The sequence below is a fragment of the Sander vitreus genome, chromosome 2 (assembly GCF_031162955.1).
Source record: "Sander vitreus isolate 19-12246 chromosome 2, sanVit1, whole genome shotgun sequence".
In the NCBI taxonomy this organism is placed as follows: Eukaryota; Metazoa; Chordata; class Actinopteri; order Perciformes; family Percidae; genus Sander; species Sander vitreus.
Window position 1 is genome coordinate 11661109 of NC_135856.1, and position 15627 is coordinate 11676735.

Consider the following 15627-nt stretch of genomic DNA (forward strand, 5'->3'; position numbering starts at 1 on the left):
TTTTGAACATCCGTCAATGCAAATTAAAAGAATTAATTGAGGAATGACCAGGGTCAAAGATAAAGTTAAAAGAATAGTTATTTTAATATGTTGGTTTAAAAAAAAAAACAACTAAAAAAAGTCAGGTAGGCTACACTATTTCCAGCTTATTGGTCCATGGAATCTTGATGGGTAAACATAATTAATCACTTTATTATCCGTTAATATTAACATTTATTGATTACATTTTGTCAAATGAATTTGAGAAATGTTCAATATAGGGCGTAACAAACTTTGGAGTTGAATGCTGTGTATATTCCATTAGGCCAGCAGAATCTCTCGAGATTTTCCAGTCTGACAACTGCAAGTGAAATGATTATTCCTCAGTCCCATGATAGCACATTTTCACCAAAGCCTTTTTTATTTTTATGGAGTTAGTTGATTGGGTTACCATGCTCTCACGTGTCTTCCTTGGGCGAAATGGTCGTGTCCAATCAACGCTAAAGATTAGATTGAACGCTGATTGGTTAAAAATCAAAACACTCTACAAGTCCCGCCTCTTCCCGGAAGCTGACAGTCACCTGACTTTTCTTTTTCTGTTCCTTGTTAGCCAGCGTCAGTACTAGCCAACAAAACAACCGTCCCACTTACTTTCCTTCTTCTATTTCGTTCTCTTTTCTTTTTCTTGTCTTTCTACAGGAGTTAAAATAACTCCTCGTCCACCTCCAAAATCATGGATGAGACGAGTCCGCTCGTCTCTCCCCTTCGGGACTCCGGTGATTTCAGCTACTATCCCACAGAGCCCACCAGCCCCCGGGGCGCGTTTGGAAGCACACCGGGCTCGGTGGTGCGCATCCCGGCAGGGAGTCCGGGGCGCAGCCGGGAGAGACAGCCGCTCCTGGACCGGGACCGTGGGAGCTCGCCGCGGGAGCCGCACAGGAACGAGTTCCCGGAGGATCCCGAGTTCAGAGAGATCATCCGAAAGGCCGAGCGAGCCATAGAGGAGGGGATCTACCCGGAGAGGATCTACCAAGGATCCAGTGGAAGCTATTTTGTCAAAGACTCACAGGGGGTAAGAAGAAACGCGTCTAACTTATATTACCAACAGTTGTTGTCATGCTAACGTTGCCTTTAGCTGTCTTATGAATGATCTTTGGTATCTGACGTGTTGTGTGTGTATACGTTGCAATGGCTGCAAGATGTTTTGATAAAAGTGTTGGTCGGTTCTACGAAAGGCCCTCTTCCAACTAGCCCGTGATGACTTGGCAAATAGGCTGTAATGCATGCCAACACAACATGAACCTACACTTTACACTAATAACAATAGAATATAACTTTATTTTACACTGGCAGTGTAAATACTCAAAGTAATAAAATACAATCAACAAAGTTTAAAAAAAAAAATAATTTAAGAAAATACCATCCCAAGTCTTGTTTTTCCCTGTATTGCAAAAATTGGGCAAAGAAGTCTTAAGTGTCTAATCAAACAGAAGATGCTAAATGAGCACAAATGCCTGATTTGTTGCAGCACTTATTATCACTCTATTTCCTTTTTTTATTTGACTAAGTGTTTTACAAATTGCTACACATTCAAGACAAAACAGGGAATCAATGCATGGACATTCTTAGTGCATTTCTTCTTCGATTTGTCACCAAAAGCAAGACAGAGGATTTTTCACAAATGATACCAATGTGTTTATTTCTAAGCATAAATAAAGCAAAATACAATTAAAACTGCTTTGAAAAGAACTTAAATGTGGTGTCATATAACAGTATAATGGACTGAAATACTATTGGCTTGTTATTTGCTCATGAGGGATTTATAAGGACCTCATGGAATATAACTTTATTTTACACTGACAAAAGTAATGAAATACAATCAACAAAGTTTGGAAAAAAAAATAATTTAAGAAAAGATCATCCCAAGTCTTGCTTTTCCCTGTATTGCAAAAATTGGGCAAAGAAGTCTTTAGTGTCTAATCAAACAGAAGATGCTGAGCGAGCACAAATGCCTGATTTGTTGCAGCACTTATCACTCTATTTCCTTTTTCTATTTGACTAAGTGTTTTACAAATTGCTACACATTCAAGACAGGGAATCAATGTCTCCTGACTTTTATCATGCCAGATTAATGACGGTTAACTTTGATCCTATCCTGCCAGATTAATGACGGTAAACTTTGATCGCCACTATGTGCCACTTTCTCCACTCACTTAAGGCTTATAAAACCGAGAAAAAAAAGTATTCTAGGCTGCGTGAGCTTTTCATCCAGTGACCTGGTTCCCTTGTCCCCCCCCTCCTCAGTTTCTATAGTTAATCACCATTGTGCTAAATAGTCATGTGCTAGCTCTCTATGAGGCTATATTCTCTTCGATGACCAAGTTAAGTGTGTATGTGTGTGTCATACAAGCGTTACACAATATGGAATTTTTAAATACAACTTTTATAGTGACACCCACAATCTAACTTTTGCTTATCAAACACTCCTTTTTTAATTTATTTTTTAATTTTTTTTATTTATAAAGGACAACACACATTTCTGTAAATGCGCTAGTGTTAGCCAGCTGGCTAGTTTTCAACTGTAGTCCTTTGGCCAGATGATTTTAGACCCTCCCCTATAGGCTTCAAAGAAAGTTCGAAGTTCACTTTTTACAGAGCACGTGGCTGTGGAAAGCTTCAGTTCATTTCAGCAACAGTGGATTTTAATAGTAACACATTGTATACTGTATCAAAAGTGTAATTTTAAACCATTCCTGCAGCACAATCCACCTCTCCATGGTCTCTCTGCGTGCTTCAAGTTTACAAAGTTTACAACCTAACCTTCCTTTCTTCTCTATTCCTAAACTTTCCTTTCTTAACTCCCTTTGGATGCTGCCTGTTTTCATGATTTTCCTTCTCATTTTCCCTACTCTGCTTCCCTCTGCAGAAAATCATCGGCGTGTTCAAACCTAAGAATGAAGAGCCCTATGGCCAGCTGAACCCCAAGTGGACTAAGTGGCTCCAGAAGCTGTGTTGTCCCTGCTGTTTTGGCCGCGACTGTTTGGTCCTGAACCAGGGTTACCTCTCAGAGGCCGGGGCCAGCCTGGTCGACCAGAAACTGGAGCTCAACATCGTTCCCAGGACCAAGGTATGATCACACACAGTGCTGCCTCCCCATTACATAAGCCACAAACCATTTGGCAAATACTGCCTCTCTCAATCAATCTTTTGCACTCCAGGTGGTGTACCTGGCTAGTGAAACATTCAACTACAGTGCCATAGACAGGGTGAAGTCTCGAGGAAAGAGGCTAGCCCTAGAGAAGGTACCTAAAGTGGGCCAGCGCTTCCACAGGATTGGACTGCCACCCAAGGTGATGAATTGTTGTATTACACAGGTGATTGCTTTCAGTGATTGATTTGTGTGTATTTTTGATCAAATTCATCCAGTGATCCGGGGATTTCAATAAAAAAAAAGTATATTGCCATTCGCCAAGCAACAAAAAGACCAAGTCATGTTGTGTGGAGTTTAAGGGGGGATTTTTCCTTAAACTCAGTTCAGTACATTAAAGGCATACTATGCAACTTTTCCAGCTTCGGTCCCCCTACAGGTTGTCTCATTGGAACTGCAGCTCGCAAGCTGTAGTTCCAATGAGTCAACCTGTAGGGGGACCTACAAGTTGTCTAAACGTTGCATAGTATGCCTTTAAGTACAATGGCATTACAATGTCAAACAAAATGACCCAAACATCTACAGAATTCATGTGCGCTGCTGAAATATGTTGCTATTTCACCAGGTTGGCTCCTTTCAGCTCTTCGTTGATGGATACAAGGATGCAGATTTCTGGCTGCGGAGGTTTGAAGCGGAGCCTCTGCCTGAAAACACCAACCGTCAGCTCCAGCTGCAGTTTGAGCGGCTCGTAGTCCTCGATTACATCATCAGGAACACAGGCATGTAGTCACTCTGCTCAGCACTGTCAGGGCTGGCTCATCATTATAATGAAATATGTTTTATAGAATAGATATTGTTATTAAGATCTTGTCATACAGTCAACAACAGTCTTGAATTCCTCCATGGCAGCTTTTCTCTGGTTATTTGCTTGAATTTGAGTCTTCTTTATTTTTTTGGTATTCTAGACAGGGGAAATGACAACTGGTTGCTGAAGTATGACTGTCCCATGGACACTGTTGGGAATAGGGTGAGGAAACGCAGACAAAGTTAGAGTCTTAACGGCCATTTTCTGAAATGCTGACCCCAATGGCTGAATATGTGTTTATTTTATACCTATATATTTATCTCTGTAGGACACAGACTGGGTGGTAGTAAAGGATCCCATCATCAAGCTGGCAGCTATAGACAACGGCCTCGCCTTCCCCCTCAAACACCCGGACTCCTGGAGAGCCTGTAAGCACCTACATTGACATTGTCTTTAATCAATCACTGCTCACCCCTCGGCAGGACGCAGTTCATGCTTTAAAAAAAAAAAAGCAACTCTCTTTTCAACAGTCTGCCAGTGAAAGTATCTCATATATTTCTTTATTACCTATATTTATCTATTTTATTGCTCTCGTTTTGGTCGCATCTCGATTGCATCCAAAGTCTCTTTAAAGCTATTTCGTCACTGTATCATTAACTCTCCAGCTCTTTACAAGCAGTGTACATAATCATTAAGACTCAGTTTCATTTTCCAATCAACAGACCCATTCTACTGGGCGTGGCTTTCCCAGGCCAAAGTTCCTTTCTCCCAGGAAATCAGAGAGCTGGTCCTGCCCAAACTCTCCGACCCAAATTTTATCAAAGACCTGGAAGAGGATTTGTATGAATTATTTAAGGTATTGGGGGGGGGGGGACTCAGATTCAGCTACATTTTTATTCAGAATGAAGTGGTATTTATGTAAGCGAATGGAATGTGAAAACGGATGCGGAAATTGAAACGGGTAAAATGGAAGATGGAGAAGAGGATGACTCGGTTCTTTGGCTGTAAACATTATGGATAATATATTGTCTACTGTGTCTCACAGAAAGACCCTGGTTTCGACAGAGGACAGTTTCACAAACAAGTAGCTGTAATGAGGGGGCAGGTGAGTTTTCCCCTCTCTTCTCAAAACATATTTTTCAGCAGTGTGACATGCAACTAACTGTTCCTACTAGCATGAATCTTTTTAATTTAAAGCATAAATTCACCTAAGTGTTTTTTGTTTTAAACATACTTTTTCTTTCTCTTTTTTTTATTTTTTTTTTTATTTTTTATCCCAAGATCCTGAACTTGTGCCAAGCCCTGAAGGACGGTAAAACACCCCTCCAGTTGGTCCAGATGCCCCCAGTAATTGTCGAGACAGCCAGAGCACCTCAGAGAGCCAACAGTGAGTCCTACACACAGAGTTTCCAGAGCAGAAGACCCTTCTTCACCTGGTGGTAGGAGCGATGCCGTGAGGATGAAGAGGAGGGACAGCAGGAAGTCGGAGCCAGGAAAGGAGCAAGGATTGTAGATGTGCAGATGGAAGATGGGGCAGAATCTGAGAGCACAGGTTTTTGTCCTGAAAATGGAAATAATTATCATCCTCTCCTCCTCTCCTTATTGATGTTTTGGTTACAGAGAGTTAGTAAGTGGGTGGAGAGATGAGGCCAAAAGAGAGATCATTTCACAACATATCTTTCCTGTTTGCCTCTGTGCCTTGCATAGATGTCATTGAAGAACGAACGCCTAAATGACAAAAATTCTGTACCTTCCTGCGAGAGGGAGAGAGATTTTCAGTGCGGTGTCAGACTTTTCTTTTGGACTTCTGGGTGCATGTAATGTTTGCCCACACACATGCACACCGGTCAAAAGCCTCTCATGCTTTGTTTTTGGATGGGAGGTGTTGCATTCCATGTTTTTTTCTTCTTCATACCTCTCTGCCTTTTTTAATATTCACCTGCATATTCCCTCCCATGCAGTAAAAAAAGTCCTGGCCTGGTTAAAGCAGTGATGCCACTTGTGAAGAGCAGCATTTTATTTTTTAAACAAATAAGAGAACTGTTCATTGTGGTTAAGTCTCGAAGATTTAGGAACTGGGCTCTCATTGGTGTTTACACCGAGAACACAAGCCATGTGAACTGGATTCACAGTTACTCATTGCGCCTCCTTACTGTTTAGATTAGGATCTGAAAGTCATCTGGGGTGATGTTAATAAGCAGAGGCACTTTTGGTGAAAAACACACACTGTTTGTTGAGCTGAGATAAGTATGTCTGGCTCCCCTAGTCTTTTCTTCTTCCACTGATAAGTTAAATGATTGGTGAAGAAGATAAAGTGTAAGTAAACAACGAAGTAACGTCCTACTGAACTGAGATGAATTGTATTGTGACAATGCACTGTATAATTTGTATGTAATATTTAATGATAGATTATAATTAAAACGTACTCCATTAATACAAATGTGTGTGTTTGTGAATGAGAAAAGTTTACAGTCAGACAACACGCATATGAAACATTTACATATTCAGCCAGTGTAATGTACACCACTGTACACTACCTGCTTAGCACCAACCAGCAGACGTATGGAATGCTGTTTTATTCAATATTAAATAAATGAATAAATTATTAATTCATGTAAAATGAATCAATATATTAAAAGGTTTTATTTTTAATTATTTCATGGTAGTTTTATTTCATAAATCCACCTTTATTTATTTCCATGGACTTTTATTTCCTAATGCCACATTTATTGATTTCCCTCTCTATTTATTTCCAGTTCTTATATGCAAATCAGGGGGCCCACAGTCACCTATTCTGGGGTGGTCTAGTTACCCCAGAGTAGGTGACTGTGTGCTGATTTGCATATAAGAACTGGAAATAAATAGACAGGGAAATCAATAAATGTGGCATTAGGAAATAAAAGTCTTGAAATAAATAAACGTGGACTTATGAAATAAAAGTACCATGAAATAATTAAAAGTAAAACCTTTTAATATATTTATTTAACTAATTGATTCATTTTTATATGTATTTCAAAGGCATATTTATTTATTTATTCATGTATTTATGTATTTATTTATTTAATATTGAATAAAACGGCATTCCATACAGACCGACACAGTTAGCGACTAGCTGGTGAACATAGTGGAGCATTTAGCAGCTGAAGAGACAGACATTTCCCTCAGGAGTTGATGGAGACCAAACATGGAGATGAAAGGAGAGTGAATATTGGACTTACATTCGCCAAGTGGTCAGAAACATAACTCCCCACGCCAGATCAACTTAAAAGTTGATATGTTTTGTGTTTACCGCTTGTTTGTTTTGTTAAGTCACAAAAACACAAAACATTCTCTGCTACAAATGCTGTTAAAGTGATCTTGATCCAGTGTTCACTATCCTGCCACGATGACAGTGATAATATATCATGAGTTATCTGGCAATTAAAACACCAACTGCCCAGCCAAACATGCGTGCATTGGAACAGATACACATTTGGATTTTATATAATAGTTGGACTAATCCCCAGGTTTACCAAAGTTCACTGGTATTGCTTTATGCTGGAGTCTAACATGTAGAGTACATATTAGCAGAAGGTGCTGACAGTAATAATACAGTATGCCCTTTCATGCTGAATCAATCCTGTATTTCATGATTTCAGCTTCCACCACTGTGTGTTGTTCCAAGTTTAGTCCGTTCAGTCGTTGTTAGTGGATGATGCGGTGAAGGTAGCGTTCAGAGTGACTGGCACCCTCATGTCTTACCACACCCAACCTCCACGAGGAGGGTTTAAAGGGGTTTTGGTTCTCTGAGGTGTCTTCCTCAGTCGCCGACAGAAATTCTCCCGAACTGGGCGCTATGTCAGCCTCCTCATCCTCGACAGGGTAGCCGGATAATGGCTCCTCAATCCTGGAAGACAGAGATGTAACTCTGGTTTGGCTGTTACTATTACATACCTACTGTACATATTATACTGAGCACATTGGACTACATACAATGCTGTTGATTTGTTAATGCGTGAATTCAGGTTGTTTAAACGATAAACCTTTGACCTGAACATGAATTGCATTTTTTTTTTCCTCAGGAAAAGAGTAAAAGCCATTCAGCAACTGAAATAAAGATGTATGCAGCATGCATATCAATGTCACTTTAGACACTTGAATATGTTTGACAAAACCCTATATATTCAAAGACAGCTTTAACTCGCAGCATTATGCGAGAAGACTAAGAAGAGAAGAAGTCTACAACCATGCTAGTGGCTGTGACTGTGTACTCAGGCACAGTGGTGCTTTGAGCTAAGCTATCATCAGCATGATGACATGCTCACATTTACATATGTTAAAATGCTGATGTTGAGAAGGTATACCGTTCACCATGTTCACAGTTAGTCATGCTAACATTTGCTAATTAGCACTTACCACAAAGTAAAATTGAGACGAATGGGAATGTTATTAGTTTTGCAAGTATTTGTACTGGACAAATGTTATTTCTTATTGAGGGAAACATGAATGTTTGCATCATATGTGAAGGCTTCCAATAGTTGTTAACAAATTGTTGCAGAACACCATTTTGTTATTAGGACACCGCCCTATAAACTCATACCACCATTTTCCCCATTCTGTGGCGCTTCATTGCTCCTTCAACAAATCTAATTTTGTCTCAGTGAGGAATGTCGAAAGCAAAGCAACAGTTTGTGTGTGTGTGTGTGTGTGTGTGTGTGTGTGTGTGTGTGTGAGATGGTATGCAGATAGAGGAGGACACAGTCTTGTGAGGTCATGCTGAGTTTGTTAGGCACATGACAATTTACACACTGCATTTCAAGACGCAGAGTCTGAAATCAAGTTTGACAAGCCCTTGAACAGTTCAACTGATTGTTTATGTAAAATGACAGATCATTCATAAATAGGGATAGGAGTACTTTTCTGCAAATACGATACAAAGAATGCTTCACTCTTTTTTAAACTTTTTAACTCCTCATCTATATAACACTTTTTACATGCTTTCTTTACTTTTTGCTGGCCTCCTGCCATTTGACACCGTCACTTACCTGAGATAAACTGATGCTCTGAGCCACTTGTGGTCTCTGTGTCCCTCCGCTCTGATACCAGCTTTGTTTCTCGCGTGGACTCGGAGCCCCACCAAGGCCTGGGCCAGCCCTGCCTCTTCCTCGCTGTCCTCCCCTTCCTCCTCCTTCACCTCCCGTGCCCCCTCTATATCTGCATCAATCCCTCGCCACACCAGCTTAGCCCGATGCTCAGCGTCTCTGTCTCCTGCTGTTCTAAACAGCCTGTGTAGCCGGTGCAGGTTGAGCCCTGTAAAGATGTTGGAGCGTCCAGATTTCCTGCTTCGTTGATTGGAAAGTTTCCACTGCTGAGGCAGGCCATCCTCAGAGGAGGTGGATGCTAGGGCCTCTGCCATAGTGCGAAGGTGGAGCTTCCAGGTGGTGATATAAGGACAGGAGGACAATTTCGTGGGGGGGCAGGTGACAAGCAGGAAGGAAAGCTGAAGGGGGAGAAAGAAGAGAGACCAAATTGGTCAAACTAATGAGATCACAGCCACAAAGCAAAGCTCAAGCCTTCAGCCAGCAGACAGATGTCCATAGCTGCAGCCAAAAAAAAAAACTATAGTTACCTTCCCTGTCTGATGAAGTCTTATCTCATTATTCTTTCGATTAAGCTGTCAGCTATTTTCTCGATTAATCGCCATAAAATGTCGTACAAGTAGTGTAAAATGTCCATCACAATTTTTTAACTCCCAAGTTGACATTCAGACAAACAGTCCAAAACCAAAATAAATGTAATCTAATCTCATAATAGATATATAAACCCATTTTTAGTTATGTCATATTAAAATAGCCAATAGCACCAACTCTTACTCATGTAATTTCCCATTAACTTTTTTATTTATTTATATTTGTTTATTTCATCCATTAAACAGACAGAAAATGTAATGCAAACACCAAATTTCAAGTCCTGAATGAAAAGGAGCAGAAAAAAGATTCATTTTATATAATCTGCCCCTCTTTCACAAAACATACATTAACTAAAGACTACTATAGCAAGAAAATATGTTCACATCAGGCTACAAATAATTTACACTAAAGAAAAAAACTCAAAATGATTTTAAACACTGGTAGAATGTAGTAGCCTATAATGCAAGTGCTTACCTTCAGGTCTGTAGTTTGAATGAGACAAACTGTAACCATGCACAGACAGTCTGCTCATTCAACCAGCATCCAAACTACAACCTTAACACTACACAGTAATGCCAAGCCGACCCACTTCCAACCAGTGCGTCAGTGGCTCGCAGAGCAGCGGGGCCAAAGGGAATAATCAAAGAGTAATCCATTAATGACGTCAGTGCCGAGTTGCACACCTAAAGGCAAGAGCCTGTTTGAAAAGAAAGAGAAAAGAAAAACAAACAGGAACCAGCAAAAGCAAATCCAAGACAGAGAGGAGCCAACGCTCCTGCTACAACTCATCTGGTTTCAATTACATTACATTACACGTCATCTTATCCAAAGCGACTTATAATTGCTATATATGTCAGAGGTCGCACACCTCTGGAGCAACTGGGGGTCACCAGGTCTCCCACACCAAAGGGATGTGTCATATCCACTGCGCCATCACCACCCACACACAGGTGTAAAAGTCAAAGTAAACAGAATGTATCTCCAAAATATTTACTAACTCTATGTCAAATGAATTGAGCTGAAAGTGAAATTTGAAAGTGGAGTAGAAGTATTAAGTGGCACTAAATCAAAATGATCAAGTAAAGTACATCAGAACTGCACTAAGGTAGCCTACATTACTTGAGTATATACTTATTTCCAGCATTGGTAATCAAGTTAAGTCTTATTGTGTTTCTTTTGCTGCAGTAATGCCCATATTTTGTACTGTGTGTAGGCTACCTGGCACTTTACTATCCCAAAGGCAAATACGTTTGCAGTGTGGGCACAACTTAACATCCACAATAAAGATATACACCACAACAACCCTATCTTCTCTGGGTTGTTGATGTAAATGAATGATTAATATATTCAATTAGGTATGACTGCATTTTTCTTTCTAACGATTGGAAGTTCAGACGTGGACACTGAACTCATCAAAGCTTTTTTGTTGTTGTTTCCTATTGCGCCTGAAGGCAACTTAATTAAAATCAGATCAATTAACAGGTGTGTTGTAGGACAGCTCCTTTTAAACGCGCGTGGATCCGCCCCAAAGTCATCAACGGTCATTTATCTTTTCTCGGAAGCAGACAGGGGCCTTTGTTCTTTAAAACCGAACATGAGTGGGATTTTTGCTGGACTGCCGAGAGCCCGATGGGCTCTTGCTCCCAGAGCAGGTGTGGTGATTCAACAAGCACGTTATATCTGTGGCAAACCACCTAAAGATAACATTGGGCCGGCGGTAAGTTTACAAATTAGCCCTGTTATGTTTTCCAGTAGCTAGCTGGGACATTTCTTGAATTTAAAGCTCTTTTGTTCCTGACCACTTATTTCTGAATCATTTTTAAAGTGACATGGCTCTGTAGCCTAGAAATCTAGACGCACCCTATCGGCAACACATGTAATTTGCAACATCTTGATGTGGGTCTGGCTTGTCAGGCTAATGGCTCTGTCCTGCAGGAATCTATGTTCGTGTTGACTGTGCTGGCTGTGGCCGTCCTCGGACCTTCTGGTTGGATACTTGCCCACTTGGACCATTATAAAACCCGTGGCTGCGAAACAAGCCCCTGAAACATCGTTATACACTTGTTAAATCATGTATGCCTGCCTGCTGTTAAAATTGCCATTTGAACCTTTCGGACACTTTGTCAACACAATAATAAATGTAACTTGTTTTTTCAATTTAACTTGGTCAGTTTCTATTCTTTTAAATTAATTGGTGCAGTTGCAGCCTCTCCACAGTAGGTGTCAATCTATTGCCGGAAGTGAGACCTCTCTCTTTACTTACAAACAAGGCATCCATAGCTAAGAAATCCTGCTATCCGTAGGTAGTTATTGATATTACCGAATCATTTCACCGCGTTATAGTGCATTTGAATGTACCATGAAGCCGCAGCTGACTGGTACACAAACGCGCCCCAAAGCGGCCGGAGCTGAGGCTGATCTGTTTCTGAAAGAGGAGCTTATTGCAGCGATACATGGAGCGTTTGAAGTGGCTGTGGAGATCGCAGTTCGCGAGGTGACAGAGCTTGTAGGTCGGGCAACAGGAGACGTCTACGAAGAGCTGCGACGAGAGAACGAGTCCCTCAAACAAAGACTGCAGAGAGCCGGAGCTATGCTGGACTCTGCGCGCATGGAGGAAAGCGGTGGTAGCTCTCCCCCTACAAAGCAACTCCAGAATGTCAACAAACCTACAGATCAACAGCCTCACCCAAAATGCAATCAAAAAAGCCCAAATCCCAAAGTAGGCAACGTGCACAGTTGCACGGGGGTCAGAGGTGACTCTCCTGCAGGTCACAGCCGTGCACACCAGCCTCCTGACCCCCAGCATGAGGAGCAGAGATCATTCCAGAATCTCAGTGATGCTGCTTCAGAGAAAGAAGATGATGGGTGTGCTGTTGCTTGTGATGCTTTGACCAAAGGTAGTAGCAATTTCCTGTTGGATCACTTTCCTATCTAATATATAGGTATCATAGGTCAATATGTGTGGTTATTATAGTAGACTGTGTGTAGTCACTTCATTGACTGTCTTCCTTTTAGGGTTAAAACTGCAATATTTTGGGTTTTCCATTGATTAATTACAGTAGGGTTAAATTAAAGAAACTTTATCCATGTACACCATCTTAAATGCAACTGGTTTTAGGGGACTTTCAGTTTTTCTAAGAGGGAGTGGAATGGCCAAAACTTGATGGCATTCACAGAAAATACAAATAAATACTTTAGACAATTTAAAGAATCTACATAGCTTAGAATGTGATAGTATATGATACAAAAACATGTAAAATGGGAGACCAGGGTGTCAGCCTTGCTAAAATTATGGAAACTGCTTTTGGACAATGAGCATTATTATAATAAGCAAACTCACGGTATTGTTTTTGAATATGTTCTGTGTACAGACCACAGGATGCAAATCTGGCTCAACATTTTTGTTGTGCATGACCCCTATTAAATAAACTAAAAGTGAACTAAAATGTCTAATGTTGCTCACTGCATGTACACTGATCTTTTGTTTACAGAAGCCGGCGAAGTGATCTCCCGTGTATGTGTGAGGGTAGAAAGCATTAACCCACCGTGTCTAGACCGGGCAGCTCAAGACCGCGACTCGCCACCACTTCCCAGCGGGGATGACAAGTCTACTTTTGAGCACATTATGGTAAAGCAGGAGAAACCAGAAGAGGAGGGAGTTGATTCAGCATGCTGTTTAGACTCTATCAAAATGGAGGATTTTAGCCCGGAGTGTATGTCAGCAGTCCAGTCCAAAATGCTGGATGAGTGGAAACCAGAAGTGCTGGATATTCAGAGCCAAGACTCAAATGCTCCTCTGTCCTGCAGCAGGCTGGCTCAGGGTAAGAAACATATAGCATAGGTTACATGGGGTTAGCTGTTCAGTTTGGTATTATACTGCGTTATGTTAATATTTAGTATCTTTACATCCTAAGTGCTCAGTGTTTACCTTTTTTGAAAGGGCACTTAGATCTCAGGGCACCTAAAATAAAACTAATCTGTGCTAATGTGGAATTTGATCAAATGTCCATTCAGAACAAGGCCTTTGTATTGATTGGTTTTGTAGTATTCTATCAGTTCTACAAACAATATGTAATCAGCCAGTTTACATGATATCCATGTGACGTCAAACTGTCATCTTCATGCGTTCAGTTGCCAAATTTTGGAATCTGGACTTACAATATGGCTGCTAAACATCAGTGTACTCTCATAAAATTTGGAATGCCGTCAAATCATCTGGAAAATGTAAAAGCTTATAAATTAATATGATCGCCAGTTTGGCTCAAAACAAATTTACAGCATGTAAATATATTTATTCTTATGGCTAATTTGATTTAATGGCAGTTTGACTCTTCTGCCATGTTTTTCTTACTAAAGTTTGATAAAACTAAATCAAGTTTTTAAATGTAAATTACATTTAAAGGTGCAGTAGGTAAGACTTAAAAAACTAACTTTCTGTCATATTTTCTGAAACTGACCCTATGTTTGAATCATCTACATGAATCAGGTAATTAAAAAAAAAAAAAAAAAAATCTGGCTCCTGGCACCACCTACAGCCTGTAGTGCGATTTGCTAAAATCCACCGCTCCCTGTTCAGATGCACCAATCAGGGCCGGGGGGGGGGGGTGTCGCTAACTGTGTCAATCACTGCTCATGTGGGGGGAGGGGCTTAGGAGACCGTTTTGGGCTTTAGCAGAAAGGGGAGGGACTGAGAAGTTGTCGATGTACAAATGTTTTGGCTAAGTCCTGGATCTTCACAATCCTACCTACAGCACCTTAAAAGGGGGGGGAGAAATCTAATTTCCTTCAGTTTTACCCCCACATGACCACTAACCTCCACAGATATTCTATCCCTTTTAGCAGAGTTCCCAAACATCTTCCAGCTGGCAGAACCAGCTCCCATTCCAGAAGCCTCTCCACAGGTCTATGGAGTCCATGTGCGGACCAGCCGCAACCTCGGCCACACCCACACCAACCTCTACACCTGCAAGTCCTGCGGCCAGACGTTCCCCCTGCCCAGCTTGCTGCGGCGGCACTTCGGCCAGTGCCAGCAGAAGCTCCAGCAGTGTCTTCAGCAGCCCTTAGATGGAAGCAAGAGGAGCAGAGTGCAGCTTTACCCACCAGGCTGCAGCCCCTTCCGCTGCACAGAGTGCAATCGAGAGTTCAACCGCATGGAGAACCTCAAGACTCACCTTCGCATCCACACGGGAGAAAGGCCGTACACCTGCTCGGTGTGCTCCAAGTGTTTCCGTCACTCTGGAGCACTAACCAGACACTTCCGCATCCACACCGGAGAGAAGCCTTACATCTGCGCACAGTGCGGGAAGTCATTTAGGAACTGTGGGGGGCTTAAATTCCACCAGCGTTCACACAGCAAACAGTAGTTACACTTTTTTTTTTTTAAATGTAGGATAAAAACAGCTGATATTATGTAATTTGTCTGAATGCATAATTTTTATGTAAAATGTAAGTACTTACTTACTGGCTAATATCAGATTTTAAAATATGAATGGCCCACCTATATTGGTCTAACATTAAATGATAATGTTATGTAATAGGTGACCATTTTATAACAGGGACTCTCCCGTCTATACCGTTTCACCTAACGGGTCTTCTCTTTGAGATCACAGTTATTGCGCTCAACCAGAAAGTAGCATCTCAACAAGTTATAGGAACGGTAACGTGCATCATTAAGGTCAAACCATAAATGTTTCTGCTACTGAAACAAATGCAGTTAGCTTTGTCTGAGTGATGTTCTATAAATCATTGTCCTCATTAGTAGAAACGGACCAAGTAGAATAACAAAATATAGATACTGTAGCTGTGTGATCGACCACTACTGTATACAATGGCTCGGTAGCACATATGAAATGTGTGGAATCTTTTAGTGTAATTCTAAGTGCCGTTTTTGATTATTGAAGAAAAGCTGTTCTTCATGACAATGTTTTTGTAATTATGTGTGTGTGTGTGCGCCTGATGTATCCAAATATGCATTTTATTTTGACTACACTGTGGAACATTTTAATTAAAAGTGTGGGTTTGCTGAA

At 41.0% G+C, this 15627-nt stretch overlaps 3 protein-coding genes across 4 annotated transcripts; 2 read left to right on the plus strand and 1 right to left on the minus strand.

Moving 5' to 3' along the window:
* The first annotated feature begins 559 nt into the window (after positions 1 to 559).
* Positions 560 to 6372, plus strand: pi4k2a (phosphatidylinositol 4-kinase type 2 alpha). Its single transcript, XM_078277855.1, has 9 exons — positions 560 to 1051; positions 2906 to 3106; positions 3198 to 3329; positions 3753 to 3906; positions 4093 to 4154; positions 4261 to 4360; positions 4655 to 4788; positions 4978 to 5037; positions 5214 to 6372. Exons 1-9 carry the CDS (start codon positions 713 to 715, stop codon positions 5373 to 5375), a joined length of 1344 nt encoding a protein of 447 aa, XP_078133981.1. The 5' UTR covers positions 560 to 712; the 3' UTR covers positions 5376 to 6372.
* Positions 6373 to 6891: 519 nt separating this feature from the next.
* On the minus strand, positions 6892 to 9383 carry avpi1 (arginine vasopressin induced 1). Its single transcript, XM_078268516.1, has 2 exons — positions 8957 to 9383; positions 6892 to 7818 (listed from the first exon to the last, which is right to left on the minus strand). The coding sequence occupies exons 1-2, from the start codon at positions 9325 to 9327 to the stop codon at positions 7617 to 7619; spliced, it is 573 nt and encodes a 190-aa protein (XP_078124642.1). The 5' UTR covers positions 9328 to 9383; the 3' UTR covers positions 6892 to 7616.
* Positions 9384 to 11832: 2449 nt separating this feature from the next.
* LOC144535416 (uncharacterized) lies at positions 11833 to 15627 on the plus strand. 2 transcript variants are annotated; one of them, XM_078277868.1, is made up of 3 exons: positions 11833 to 12498; positions 13093 to 13422; positions 14441 to 15627. In XM_078277868.1, the coding sequence occupies exons 1-3, from the start codon at positions 11961 to 11963 to the stop codon at positions 14962 to 14964; spliced, it is 1392 nt and encodes a 463-aa protein (XP_078133994.1). In that variant the 5' UTR covers positions 11833 to 11960; the 3' UTR covers positions 14965 to 15627. The 2 variants fall into 2 exon arrangements, with proteins under 2 accessions (XP_078133994.1, XP_078134003.1); XM_078277877.1 differs by having other exon boundaries at positions 14444 to 15627.

Bases quoted from the DNA above. Each gene is read 5' to 3' on its own strand.
- pi4k2a (XM_078277855.1), top strand. From the start codon at position 713: ATGGATGAGACGAGTCCGCTCGTCTCTCCCCTTCGGGACTCCGGTGAT. The intron at 4,361-4,654 runs GTAAGCACCTAC...TCCAATCAACAG, and splicing joins CCCGGACTCCTGGAGAGCCT to ACCCATTCTACTGGGCGTGG. The intron at 5,038-5,213 runs GTGAGTTTTCCC...TTTTATCCCAAG, and splicing joins TAGCTGTAATGAGGGGGCAG to ATCCTGAACTTGTGCCAAGC.
- avpi1 (XM_078268516.1), bottom strand. From the start codon at position 9,327: ATGGCAGAGGCCCTAGCATCCACCTCCTCTGAGGATGGCCTGCCTCAG. The intron at 7,819-8,956 runs GTAAGTGACGGT...TCTGTCTTCCAG, and splicing joins AGAGCATCAGTTTATCTCAG to GATTGAGGAGCCATTATCCG.
- LOC144535416 (XM_078277868.1), top strand. From the start codon at position 11,961: ATGAAGCCGCAGCTGACTGGTACACAAACGCGCCCCAAAGCGGCCGGA. The intron at 12,499-13,092 runs GTAGTAGCAATT...TTTTGTTTACAG, and splicing joins TTGTGATGCTTTGACCAAAG to AAGCCGGCGAAGTGATCTCC. The intron at 13,423-14,440 runs GTAAGAAACATA...TATCCCTTTTAG, and splicing joins CTGCAGCAGGCTGGCTCAGG to CAGAGTTCCCAAACATCTTC.